The sequence below is a fragment of the Onychomys torridus genome, chromosome 4, assembly GCF_903995425.1.
Source record: "Onychomys torridus chromosome 4, mOncTor1.1, whole genome shotgun sequence".
Lineage (NCBI taxonomy): Eukaryota > Metazoa > Chordata > Mammalia > Rodentia > Cricetidae > Onychomys > Onychomys torridus.
The window spans coordinates 3,028,546-3,042,424 of NC_050446.1; the positions used below are offsets into that span (position 1 = coordinate 3,028,546).

The 13,879-nt window shown below is 47.4% G+C and overlaps 1 protein-coding gene across 6 annotated transcripts in view; it reads left to right on the forward strand.

Annotated features, from left to right (window-relative positions):
* The window catches only part of Ttll11 (tubulin tyrosine ligase like 11), a 214,227-nt gene extending 200,931 nt beyond the window's left edge, over positions 1-13,296 (forward strand). For 3 of the 6 annotated variants that reach the window (XM_036183851.1, XM_036183848.1, XM_036183855.1), the window contains one exon: positions 8,808-9,614. In XM_036183851.1, the coding sequence (XP_036039744.1) occupies positions 8,808-9,085 (278 nt within the window). In that variant the 3' untranslated portion in view covers positions 9,086-9,614. Of the gene's footprint in view, positions 1-8,807; positions 9,615-12,957 lie in introns of those variants that run through there. The other 3 variants (XM_036183854.1, XM_036183849.1, XM_036183850.1) reach the window with 3 other exon arrangements.
* The last annotated feature ends 583 nt before the right edge of the window (positions 13,297-13,879 follow it).

Genomic DNA, 13,879 nt, shown 5'->3' on the forward strand with positions numbered 1-13,879 from the left:
TAATTAATTGCCCCTATAATCTCATAGGGAGTGGCATTATCAGGAGAGTGGTCTTGTTGGAGGAAGTGTGTCATTGTGGAGGTGGGCTTTGAGGTCTCATATATGCTCAAGCCACACCCAGTGTCTCAGTTCACTTCCTGTTGCCTTCAGATCAAGATGTAGAACTCCCAGCTCCTTTTCCAGCATCATGTCTGCCTGCATGCTGCCTTTTCCCTCCATGATAATAATGGACTAAACCTCTGAACTGTAAGCCACCCCAATTAAATGTTTTCTTTATAAGAGTTGCCATGGGGCCGGGCGGAGGTGGTGCACGCCTGTAATCCCAGCACTTGGAAGGCAGAGGCAAGTGGATCTCTGAGAGTTCGAGGCCAGCCTGGTCTACAAATCAAGTTCCAGGACAGGCTCCAAAGCTACAGAGAGACCCTGTCTCGAAAAACAAACCAACAAAAAAAACAAAAAACAAAAAACAAAAAACAAAAAAAGAAAAAGAAAAAAAGAGTTGCCATGGTCATGGTATCTCTTCCCAGCAACAGAAACCCCAAGACACAATGAAACTTCTGTGCTGTGCAGAGTTGGCAATGAGCTGCCCAGATGAGAGAATGTATTATATCTGGGAAATTTCTGGGTCTGTCATTGCTGTGTTAAATGGTATAATGGCTGTTAATCTTTTGCCAGATTGCTTTTCCGAAGTCCACAGTGATCGAACCACAGCCTGAAAGTTGAGATTATCTTCCACTTGCCTTTGTTCTGGGATGCTGTGTGGTTGGAGAGTATGATGAGCACATAGGGAGAGCTGGGGTCTGGTCCTCTTGTGGTAGATTACTGACTGACTCGGGATGTCATGTACCGTTGCGGTGAAGAGCCAGGAGTCCTAGGAAATGAACAGGTCTGTATGGGGAGGACTGTAAGCTGCCACCCACCTGGCTTAAGAGAGGACGGCTCTCTTTTGTTTTTTGTTTTGTTTTCTTTTGTTTTGGAGACAGGGTTTCTCTGCGTAGCTCTGGCTGGCACTTTGCAAACCAGGCTGTCCTTGAACTCACGGAGATCCACCTATCTCTGTCTCCCAAATGCTGTGATTAAAGGCGTGAGCCACCACACTGGGCAGGACGGCACTTTTGTGTGAGTCACTGATGTCCATTATCCTTCACTTATCCCCCCTTGTGGTGGTCTCCCCTTAAAGCACTGCTTTCCGCCTCAGTTCCCCACTATCAACATCAGCCTTTAAATATTAAAAGGAAAATTCCAGAAATAAAAGATTCTCATGTTGTGAATTATGCATCTGAATCACATGATTGAGTCCCAGGCTGACCCGTTCCATCTGCCCAGAACCATGAATCATCTCTTCATCCAGTGTATCCACACTGTATGGGCTACCTGCCCATGGGGCAATACAGCACAGCAGTGCTCATGCTTGAGTAACCCTTAGTACTCAGCAGCGGCCCAAAGCACAAAAATCGGGGGATAAAACAGGAACAGAAGAATTAATTCTGGTGCTGTGTTGTGTTGCTGCAGGGCATATAAGGAAAAAATATAGGGTGTACAGTACAGTATTTTGTATTGGCTGTAGTTTGGGGGGTTCTCAGGGGAGTCTTGAAGCATACCCCTCAAGGATAATTGAGGAACTGTTGTGTGTGTGTGTGTGTGTGTGTGTGTGTGTGTGTGTGTGTGTGTGTGTGCGGGCATTGTATTTTTTCAAAGTAATACACATTCCCAACTTCAGACTCAAGCTCACTATTAAGAAGCAAGTGCCCACTCAAGTTTCCCATTACAAGTCAAGTGTAGGGGTGCAGATGTGCAATCACAGTGCTCAGGAGGCTGAGGCAGGAGGATTATACAAGTTTGGGCCTAGTCTAGACTATAAGGTGAGACCCTTTATCACTTGGTTCAGAAGACAAAATACATTTTTTAGTATATTTTTTAATACACATTAGCTTGAGGAAATTAGAAAAGACAGACAGACAGAAAGCCAAGGATAATGAATTAAACCTCTTCTCCTCTCAGAATGTCTTCATCCAAATAATCCAACCATGGACTCTTGCCCCTGTCATGTTCCTTCTATAAGTGATAGCTCAAATCACAGAAGTCTTCAGAGAAGCCCCTGTGGTCCCACAACCCACGTATAAAATAATCATACAGACACTTACATTATTTAAACTGCTTGGCCATTAGCTCAGGCCTACCTTTGTCTAGCTCTTACTCTTATATTTACCCCATTTCTGTTAGTCTATACTTTGCCACCTGGCTTGTGGCTTACCGGTGTCTTTACATGTTGCTTCTCATGGCAGTGGCTGGCCGTGTCTCCTCCCAGCCTTCCTGTTCCCAGCCTTCTCCTCTTCCTTGTCCCGCCTACCCTATCCTTCCTGCCTGGCTACTGGCCAATCAGCACTTTATTTATACAGAGTGATATCCACAGCACTTCCCCTTTTCTTTTTTGTTAAAAAAAGGAGGGTTAACTTTTATATAGTAAAATTACAGATAACAAAACAATTATCAAGCAAGAATTATAGTTACAATATTAAAGAAGATATCCTATCTATCTTATATTTGTGAGTCTAAAGTTTTATATCTAACTTATCTTGTATCATAACTGAAGAAATTATAACTATCTAGTCTTCAACCATAGCAAAGACCTCAAAAGGATATAATATTACCTGAGAACCGGGAGAAGGATGCAAGCAACTTTCGGGAGTCTTGCAGGGTAGACAGAGACAGCTGGCAGCCTGGACAGTCACCTAATGTTCCTTTGTAAAGTTGGGGCATTTGTCTTCAGCCCACAGGGCTAGAGTCTCTCGGTCACTTTTCTCAGTGTCCTGTAGAATGTCTGGCAGTTTCCTCTGCGAAGCAGGAACCTGAAGGACCATTTTGTCAAGCAAAGTTTAGTGGTCACCTTTCTATGGGTCCTGCATGTCCAGTTGATCAAGCAGTCCAGGCAAGAACAGTTTCTTGCCCAAATGGCTATTTTTGCCAAGGTGAAGATAAGATATGAAGTGTCTTCAATGCCCATCCTCCTCTCTGAAGTAAATTGGTGTTTCTGGACATGTCTCATTGTCCAGAAAGTCTAAATTTTAAAAATATTTTAAATGCCATATTCTGTAGTTCTTTGAAGTATTTGAAGATTACCTATCTATCTGAATTATCTCTGTGTATACCTAGAAGACTTAAACATGGCTATGAGTATGATCATAGATGACTAATTATTAATCTATTTTTAATTATCCATTATAATTTTAAATGAGCTGTACAAACATAATACCTTAAACAAGAGTAGAAATATACACTCAGTATAACAAAATTAACTAAGTTTGTATCAATAGACTAAAATCTATACCAATGTAAAACATTTTAAACAAGTTGTTGCTCTTTAGAAGTAAGTTCATTAATCTACCCTTTCATCCTATCATATCTATATCATATCCTCTTTTTATCTTTAGAAAGAGATTGCATTTATAATCAACCTGGTTTAAATAAAATATTGGTTTTTCTCTGTCCCACACCAGAGGGCTCTTCTGATTTGGGACACAAGAAGCTCTTAACCTTTTATTTTAACAATGTGGTTGAGGTTTAGAGAAGGAGTGAGCCTATTCTATCTCCAAAGCCAGCTGGGAATTTGGGCGTAGCTTTTCTTACTACTTCCTGCTGGAGGGGGGCGCTGTATCTTATGGGGACACAAAGAAAATTTTAGGATTATAGAGTAGTCCATTAGGGTGAACCTCTGAGCCAGTTTTCTTGAAACGATTTTGGATGTTGGATTATCTGGGCCATGGTGTCATCAGAGACCTTTCAGGTGGTCTTGGCTGATCAAACCTGATGTATCTTAATCTGGAACAAATCCACAGCCTCTGGCTTTCTGTGGAAACAAAAGCAGAGACTCTTTTCCAAAGCAACATATCCTTATATCCAAATTTTGAAGTCCAGGTACCTTTAAAATTTACATATTTCTTTAACTCAACAGCTTTTACGATCAAATCTTTTTTTGTAGTTAAAAATCCCAAAGACAACATAAACCAGATTCTCTGTGTGATATCCATCTTTGTAAGACTGAAACACCGCTGTGGCTGCTGGCTCCACCCACCTCAGCTTCCCAACATGGCGGTGGTACAGTTTACTGCCTGCTCTGGGTCTGGAGCCATGTGTACCATCAACTATCAGAAGCAGTTCTATCAAAGCATTGCATAGCCCAGAAACCTTTTTTTTTTTTTTTCTCTTTTAACTAGCAAAGGCTAAATCCACCATGCAGCAGAGTAAAGTGCTGCTTGTAGATTCCTCATTCCCACCACACTGCAGGTCAGATGCACACCCCAGGAACCTGCCATAGTAGCTCAAACTGGCAGGCTGCCGCTAACTTGAGAGAGACAACTAGGAAGCTGTTTTTAGCTCCATTTTAGAATCTTTTTTCTCAGGTTTTAGGTGGAAACTCTTGCCCCACATTGGACGCCATTTGTAGTTGGAGAGCTTCTCTCCAGGTTCCACCAAGCCTCTGCAGTTCCACAACCCATGTATAAAATAATCATACAGACACTTATATTATTTAAACTGCTTGGCCATTAGGTCAGGCCTACCATTGTCTAGCTCTTACTCTTATATTTAGCCCATTTCTGTTAGTCTATACTTTGTCACATGGCCTGTGGCTTACAGGTGTCTTTACATGTTGCTTCTCATGGCAGCGGCTGGCAGTGTCTCCTCCCAGCCTTCCTGTTCCCAGCCTTCTCCTCTTCCTTGTCCCACCTACCCTATCCTTCCTGCCTGGCTACTGGCCAATCAGCACTTTATTTATACAGAGTGATATCCATACCAGAAGGGAACAAAAGTAATCCCATGAGTTACAAGGCCCTGTATTTTCCAGCCTGATGCTCAGTGTGGTCCAGAGGCCAGCAGCCACTGGATCTAACAACATGCATGTCTTTGGCTTCACCCCACACCCCACATGTTAACAAGACAGTGGTAATAGGAATGCCCATTAGTGCTGCTGTGTGTGGACATTGGAAGTACTCAGAGTTGTGACCTGCAAACTGCTGGTTACAGCCTGGACCAGAGGCTTGAGCCAGAGCATAAACAGCTGGCTACTTCCTTTGCTGAGGAAGACTTGCTGTAAGAACTGTCAACTCAAGTAAGCAGTGTGATTGATGAGGCGGCTGATTTACATTCTGGCCCAAGCTCCTTATGTTGTCAGAAGCCAGAGATGCACTGTGAGATGCGCAGTTGACACTGCCCTGGGTGGCCAGTAAGATGCACTGTCTCAGACATGGCCCTTGGTGGGCCAGGCTTCACGAAGAAATGTTTAGACCACAGATCAAGGAGGTTGGAGGGTGACTGAGTTTCTCTGGCTGAGAGCTTGGCATCTTCCATTGTATGTATCTGACCAACCCAACTAATCATGAGATGTAGCTCAAATCTTAAAAGGTCTTTCTAATAAAAAACCCAGAGCCAGACTTTGGGGTAAATGCTGAAAGATCAGAGAGACAAAGGAGCAAGCCACTGCCACGTCTCACCTCTTGGACTCCTCAGCTTGAAAAGGCTCTCTAGCTAAAAGGGCTTCTTAGTTCCTGTCTCCTCACGCCTTATATACCTTTCTTCACCCAGCCCTTAAAGGCGTGTGGTTTCCAAGTACTGGGATTAAAGGTGTGTGCCAACACTGCCTGGCTCTGTTTTCTCTCCTAGACTGAATCAATCTCATGTAGTCCAGGGTGGCTTTGAACTCACAGAGATCCAGATGGATCTCTGCCTCCTGAGTGCTAGGATTAAAGGTGTGTGCCACCACTGCCTGGCCTCTGTGTTTAATCTAGTGGCTTGTTCTGTTCTCTGATCTTCAGGCAAATTTTATTAGGGTACACAATATATTACCATAGTGACACACACACATTTGAGTGTGCACATTCTTTTGCTCATATACATACATGGTCATATGCACAGAACACAGGCACACGCTCACCTCAGTAAACCTAGCCAAAAGATGGTGTTTGGGATATCTCTGCCTCCTGAGTTAAACTGAAGCCCTGTTTCCCTGTCTGTCCACAACAGGCTTTTGTTTACATGGAAAGGATTTTCCACAAGAGTCCCGTACTTTGACATCTCCTCCCGTGGAGCAAGGGACTTTCGGGGCATCTATCAACAGCAGCAGAGTCACAAAGCTGATGCCTTTGGAGGGAGACAAAAGCTCCCCCCACCTCCCACTCTCAAGTCAAAAGGCGTTCTCAGGTGTGAGGGTAGCCAGTATCTGCAACCTGAGGCCAGGTGTGGCTGAGCAGAGGCAAAGCCTGGGCCAGCATGCTGTAAGGCACTGACTGTGGTTATAGGTGTCACCTCCCTGGGGATCCCTGGGTTCATTTTCATGTGGACACTGGACCTTTCATGTAATACAGTTTGGTTTAAAAACTGATTTCCTAGGCCACTGTTCTCTGTCAGTGACTTATGAAGTTACTTCACCTCTATCTTGGTCCTCATCTGTAGAGCATAATAATGACACCCAAGAGGGTCAGTGACAATATCTATAAAGCACCTCATGCTGACGTGTTCATCCCTGCCCACCCAGCCATCCGCTCTGAGACCCAGGACATGGGTCCTGAGTACCTTCTGGGTTCCTGTCCCTGGGAGACAGTGATGAACTTAACAAAAACAGGAAAGATGGCCGAGTGAGCCGTGGCAGGCACTGCACTGCCGAGAAGGGTGAGGAGGGATTGGAGGGATGCTCCAAGGTGCCGACACAGGCAAGGACTTCGTGAACGGCTCCAGCAGCACAGGAAATAGTCACAGAACTGACAATGGGATCCCATGAAGTTAGGACGCACAGCGAAGGAAGCAATCGCCAGAGACAAGCTGAGGAGACAGCCCACAGAATGGGGGAAGTCCACGCCAACGGACTCTGACAAGATACATTGATTACAACAAAAACACCAAGCCCCAAATTACCCATCAGTAGATGGGATGATGAGTTGAACAGGCAGTTCTAAAAAGAAGAAGCATAAACAGCCAGTAAAATACTTGAAAAGGTATCCTTAGCTGTCAGGGAGATGCAAATTAAAAGTGCTTTGGGGCCTGGGGAGACAGCTCAGCTGGTAAAGCACATGCTGGGTAAAGCACCTGCTGTGCAATCATGAGGATTGGAGTTGGATCCCCAACAGGAAACGCCAGGCATGGTGGTACAGGATCTGAAACCCAGCACTGGGGAGGTGGAAACAGGCAAACCCTTGGGGCTCCCTGGCCAGTCAGCTTAGCCTAACTGATGAGCCCTATATCCCAGGGAGAAACTTTATTTAAAAAATAAACCAGGAATGATTGTGATTGACTGGAGAACACCACCCAAGGTTGACCTCTGACCTCCACAACAAACAAATGCATGCATATACATGGGTGCATATACCTGTGTACTACATATCATATATATATATATATATTCTTATACAAACACACATGCACAAACTCAAAACAGTAAGCAAACAAATAAAATTGCTGTGAGAATATGTCTTACCCCAGTCAGAATGATAGTGCTCAACTTTAATCCCAGGATGCAGGAGGAGGAGGAGGCAAGTGGATCTCTGTGAGTTCGAAGCCAGCCTGGTCTCCACAGAAGTTCTAAACCAGTCAGGCTACATAGTGAGACTCTGTCTCTAAATAAAGAGGACAGCAAATACGAGTGAGGATGTTAGAAAGAGGAATGCGTCCTCACTGCTAGTGAGGTAGAAACTGACACCAAAGCAGGTGAGGCCAGGACACAGCTCTAACGTAGTGACTGTAGAGCTCCGCACGCAGGACCTGGGACCCTAGACCAGCAATGAAAACGCAGTGTGCCAGGGGTCCTGCCTAATTTTAACCTTGGAAATTGGAGCTCAAGTCCCAGTGACAGGCAGGAGCTTATGAGGTCAGGAAGAACATTCCAGGACATGGTGGGGATGGTACGTCGTGATCCAAGCACATAACTGCCATGTTTCTCATGAAACCATAACAGAGATGCACCTGAGGGGACAGCTCTAATGAGAAAGACAGAGGATTTAGCCGCCCAGCCTCAGAGGGCTAGTCCATGGCTGCTTGGCCCCATACATTTGAGCAAAACATCACATCACGGTAGTAGGAGTGTGTGGCGGAGGAGGCTGGCCACCTTGTGGAAGATAGGAAATAAAGGAAAAGTGGAGGGACAGCAGACCAAGGACATCTTCAAAGGCATGCCTCCAGTGACCAAATTCCTTCAGGTAGACACTGCAGGTAGAAAACTGAAGTGTCCAGAACCTTCTCAAAGAGTGCCATTAGCTGAGACCAAGCACTCAACACAAGCACCTGTGGTGTGTGTGTGGGGGGGGGGTCACATTTACAACATGACAACCAAAGAGAAGGGGGTTGAGTTTATTTTACTTGAGGTAAATTTTACAAGTAGTGAAATGCATAAACCTTAAGATACAATTGACTGTGTATACCTGTATCAGAATGGAGAGCACAATGTCAGATTGAAACTAAGATTACCCCTCTAATGGTGAAAGTTTGGGAACAGGGTTTTCACTGGAAGACATTTCATCATGGTACCCAGGAATAAAATTTGGGACAAGGTTTAAATCCAAGCACCACTGCTTTCTGCTTTCTATTCAGGTCTCCCCACTTCTCTGAGACTCAGTTTCTCCATCTCAGAGAGAATTAAATCTACTTCCTGTTTAAGTTCTGAATGCCTGGGCATGGGGAAGGTCCTGTGTGCTGGTCTCAGGTGGAGACCTCCATTTGGGAGTGGAGGTATGGTGAGCAGAGAAGCTCTTGCTGGCCACTGTGCTTTGGGTAAGCCTCCCTAGGGCACTACGAGTTCACTGACAGCATCTCTCTGTCCACAGGGATGTGTCTACAGGCATTTGTTGAAGCTTTCTTCTTCCTGGCCCAGAGGAAGTTCAAGATGTTGCCTCTGCATGAGCAGGTGGCCTCCTTGATTGACCTGTGTGAATACCACCTGTCCCTGCTAGATGAAAAGCGCTTGGTGTGTGGCCGGCGCAGGCGCCCCCAAAGTAGTCCTCCCCAGGAGATGAACACCAGAACCCAGTCAGCTGCAGGCAGCCTTGCACCCCGCATGATCGGTGCTAACAAGCTGTCCCACTCTAGACATGCTCTATCCTGAAGACCACCCTGCCCTCCTGGAAGAAGGTGTGCTCTTGGGGGCTCAGTACCCTGGGCTTCTCCAATCTGTGGGGAGCCACTAGGGTTCCAGCTACAATGGCCAGGAATCCTGTTCTGCAGGGCTCTCGCCTCACATGGCTAATTCTTGCCCACCCTCCTCCCAGCACCTTGTGGTGACCCACCCTGCTTGTGAGTCATCAGTGGATATATGACATCTGAGATATGACAGATGGCACCTACTGTTCCGGGTTCCTGGGAAGCACCAACTGGGGCAGTTCTGCTGTGCTTGGGGCCACAGGGGAGCAGAGGGTGAGAGAAAGGATAGACCATCTCAAAGCAAGGAGCTGTGGCTGCGAGGTCACACTTGGGGTCTGCTGGGGCCTCCCCGAGTCTGCCGGTCAGAGCTCAGGATCTCAGCAGCTCTTTCAAACCACCTGTTCTCTGAGAGAAGTAGAACTATCAAGATGGTGGACACCCCAATCATGTGCTATATGGGTGTACTTAATAGATGAACCTCACTATTTCATTAACTTGCCTGTTGCAATGTTTGATTTATTACTACTTAAGAATTAAGAAATAACGGGTTCTTCAGTCTCCCTGTCCAGCTTCCAGGGGACCCCAGCAAAGGTGGGGTGCTGACCCAATGGCCAAGGGCCATTGTGTACCCACCCAGCACTGTGCTGTCAGCTCTGGGTGAGGGGAGGGTTCAGAGGGAGAATGCAAGGCCCAGAGGAGAGGCAGAGCAAGCAGAAGTGTGTGGAAAGCGTGTGGGGTTCTAGACCAGAGCAATCAGTGTTCCCAAATGGTCTGCTGTGGGGATCTTTGTTGGCCAGCCGGGAGCTGTACAGGGCTATTATTAAACAGAGCTTTGACTTGACACTTTTTCTCAAAATGAGTCTTCAGAAAGTGCTTGCCAGCACGCATGACCTTGGGAGGCTTCATGCCCTTGAGGATTTGACTCTAGTGATGGTGAGGGAAGCCCATTAAGGACAAGTTGGCCCTGCCCCAATACTGTCAGAATTTCGGGCCACTCAGCTGTGAGTGAACACTTCCATTCCTCAGGGGCACTGCTATCTAGACTCTCTTTGGTGACCTCACCTTCTGCAAGGCGTGGCTGAAATGAAAGGGGTTCAGAGGGCTCCTTCCTCCTGCAGGGAAGGAGGAGCACCAGAGAGCCCAGGCAGGCCCAGCTGAGCATGCGTGCTCTGTGTCCAGCTGTGGCCTAAGGCCCTTCTGTAGATGCCCCAGCCTGTAGACCAGGCTCAGCTTTTCATCTGTTGGAGGTGGGGCTGTGACCCACCAGCCTAGCCAGAAGGAGCCTACAAGGACACAGGATTCAGTGGAACTGTTTAAATGCTGGTCCTACCAGATGCCCACTCTGTCCCCACCCCTGGCAGAACAGGGCCTCCTGGAGCCTCTTGCTTCCCCACACAAGCCTGGCCACGGGGTTGGGGGCTGTGTGTTTCCCCTTATATTATACCAGGGAACTCTATGTCTTCTTAGTTCAGATCTTAGCAAGTCTCTCCCAGATGCAGCCATGCCTCTGGCCCCATACCCCTCAGTCAGTCCCTCCCTCTCTCCCTCCCTCTCTCCCTCCCTAGCTTCTGGAAGGGAGCAAGAACGCCAGGGAGCCTTCAAATCCCTGCTGAAAGTGCCTCAGTCAAGGGCCTTTTGATCAAGCCCCTCTTCCCTAGGAGCCACAAGGCCCCCACAGTCCTGGATTGGACCTCTGGACTCCTGGTACTCTTAGACTCTGTCATGAAAACAATGGGGCCATTTCTTCACTGGCAGGAAGACCCTGGCCGCCTGCTACCTCTACCCGGTCCAGCCAGATCCTCTGGCCAATAGAAAACAACTTCCCTTTGAGGCTCAGCTCTAGAACCCTGCTGTAGCTCACACACACCCCCACCCCGCTTATCTGTGGGAACCCAGCTGTGACTTGAGGGAGAGACCAGGTAAGCTGCTAAGACCCAGAGGTGCTTGTTCAGGAACTGAGCAGCTGTAAGTGAGGAGACATGTCCCCTCTCCACATGCTGTGGATACCTTATGAATCACAGCTTTCTAAGCTTCACTGAGCTGATTGGCTGAACATCCCCAGATTCCCAATTGGCTGATCCCTTCCCCAAGCATGGTAGCTGTCCCATTGGTCGTGAGTGAACAATGGCTTTGCTGATCCTTGAGTTTATCCACAGATAGATTCCATGGGACCTTAGCTCAGGCCTATTCCTGAGGGGCACCCCCTCTCCTTCAGCCCTGTACTCCAAGGGCTGCTAGACTGGATAGCCTTCAACCTGCTCCTCATGGGTATCCACCCTGTCTCCTCGTCTAATGTCACACCACACATTTGGAGAAGACAGTCTGCTGTGAATGTGGCTGCTTAGGAGTGGAGCTGGACAGGCATTTGAAAACACTTCATGCCTTTCTAGATTATTCTAGAGACTCCTTTTCTGTGTTCTTGGTGCTTCACAGTTCAAAGGTTTCTTTTAAGTTTCTCTTCTGATCCTCCAAGCTACCCAGTGAAAGGCAAGGACTCTCACCATTCCCTCTGACACCCTTCCAAAGCCCAGTTGAGCAGACGTGGCAGGGGAGCTGCATGTTCCATCAGAGCATGCCTGGGAATTCTAGGGACTTGGGGCCTTCCAACTTATTCTATTGGCCCCCAAGGAAGACCCTGGGGCCCACAGAGACTGTAAGGACTCCAGGTCATCAACCACCCAAGTGTGGGTGATGTCTTCTCTCAGAAACTTAGGCACGTTAGACAAGATGATGAAAAGCTTCCTTGAATAGTGTTCATGGAGACGGATGAACCCAGAGTGACATGCCCACCCCCAATCCCCACCCCCACCCCTAACCCCTGGCTGCCTTTCATCTGCACATATTTGAAGACAATTCACAGGCTGGAAAAAGACCCTGGCGCTCCTCAGCTGTCTGGGGTTGGCCTCGTGACTGACAGAATACTACTCTAAAATGGTGCACATACCACCACCACACACCTTCGTCCCTTGATTAAGGTCCTTTATTCCTCAGAGGTAAGTGAGAACTGGGCTGGCTTTGGATGCCTTCTCTTGAAGCTCAGACTCATGAGCTCTCATCGGGGAGCTGTGTTCCCAGAGGCAGAGAGCTGTCCACACTCCATGAGGGAATTTTACCAGTGAGCAATGTAGACTGAAACCTACCCAGCTTCTATTGATAATTTTGCCATTCTCCCATTTCATTTGATGAATGTGAATGAAATTTTCTCACACCCTATTTCTTACGAAATAGTGCAATTTTTTTTCTTGTTCTCAGAGACAAAGAAACCCTGCAGAAGGCTTTTCAGTTGCCTCCTCTCATCACCAAAGTCTTGCTTTCATTTTAACTGGAAAAAACATACTGCTGTCTATTTACACTTACACATTCGGGGACACATGCGTGCGCACACACACGCACACGCACACACACACACACACACACACACACACACACACACTTCAGCTTCAGCATAAAATGATAAAGTCACTAATGTTGACCTCATTTCTGGGTTTTTGTCCCGAGTCTGATCTGGAAAGCAGAGGAAAGCAGGTTCTTTGTGGCCCCTGTTTTCACAAAACCTGCTCACCCAGAAGCCCCTGGGAAACTTTTCCTCCACAGGAAGGGAAAGCATTTGGTTCTGTGCCCAAGGCCATCACGACTCCCCCAGGCCTCAGTTGGGCTGCAGAGAGATTTTTCCCTGTTTCACATCACAACGGAGAAGCCAAAGGAAGCCTGTCTTCTCTGGAAGGACGGGGCTTTGGAGTCTGACAGGAGTGTGAACTTGCTTGGTCTGGTGCACTGTTGGTGAGTGGCCATGGACCAGTGACTTTCTGTCTTCACACCCATCCCTCTTCTGTGCAGAGATCATGTCAAAGTGGACCCAAAGAGCCTGGCATGAGAAGTGTCTTCACAAACGTCTGCTGAGGAAGGTATGGTCTCCATATGCTGAAAGCCACAGATGCTGGGAAACACTGCTGCCAGGCCATGAGCCCTGGCAGGGAGGCTCCTGGAAGTCTGCTGAGACCTCGGCTCCCCTCCCCCTGCCACTCCCACCTCTTAAGCCTTTCAAAATTCTTTATTAAATTTTCATGGCGCATGTATTCAAGGCTCTGTTACAGCCTCAGTTGTCTTGGTAACTTCGTAAAATACAATAATAAAATGAAGCTGAGTGTCGCTAACCACAGGCTTATTGTATAAACAGCTAGAATACTGACAGTTTCTTTTGTGTGATAATTTTTGACAGCAAACCTGCCTGGGAGGTGGGTGAGGGGGAGAGACAATGTTTGTTCATCTTGGGTTAATTGGTAAGCAAAGGGCACCTTTTAATTTTTTTTTCCCCTCATGGTTGATGTTTGCTTGAGAGCTATTGACTCTAGGGAACCATGAAGTCCTGGGGGCGTCAGAGTTTGAGAAATCCTCCAAACCTCAGTCTGCCTGAGGAACAGTCTCTCTCAGCAGGGTGGGCCCTGTTAGAAGTTGGCCATCTGTCAGAGATCTAGGAGATGCCTGCCCTGAGAAAAGGTTTGCTCTCTGAGCTCCTTGTATGTAAAGTCATCTCCTGTTCCTCCTCCCCAGAGACCAAAATGACAAGGCCCCTCACCAAGGATGCCACCAAGAGTCCTCCCAGCATACCTGGTGGCCATGACGCCTGAGGACAGAGCCCCCCATCCCCCATCCCCTGCACACACCTCTTCCCAGCATCCCACCCCCACCCCACCCCAGGAGCAGCATATGTTCATTCTGAATATTTCCCAGACTGTGGCCCACCCGGTGGGAAGTGGGA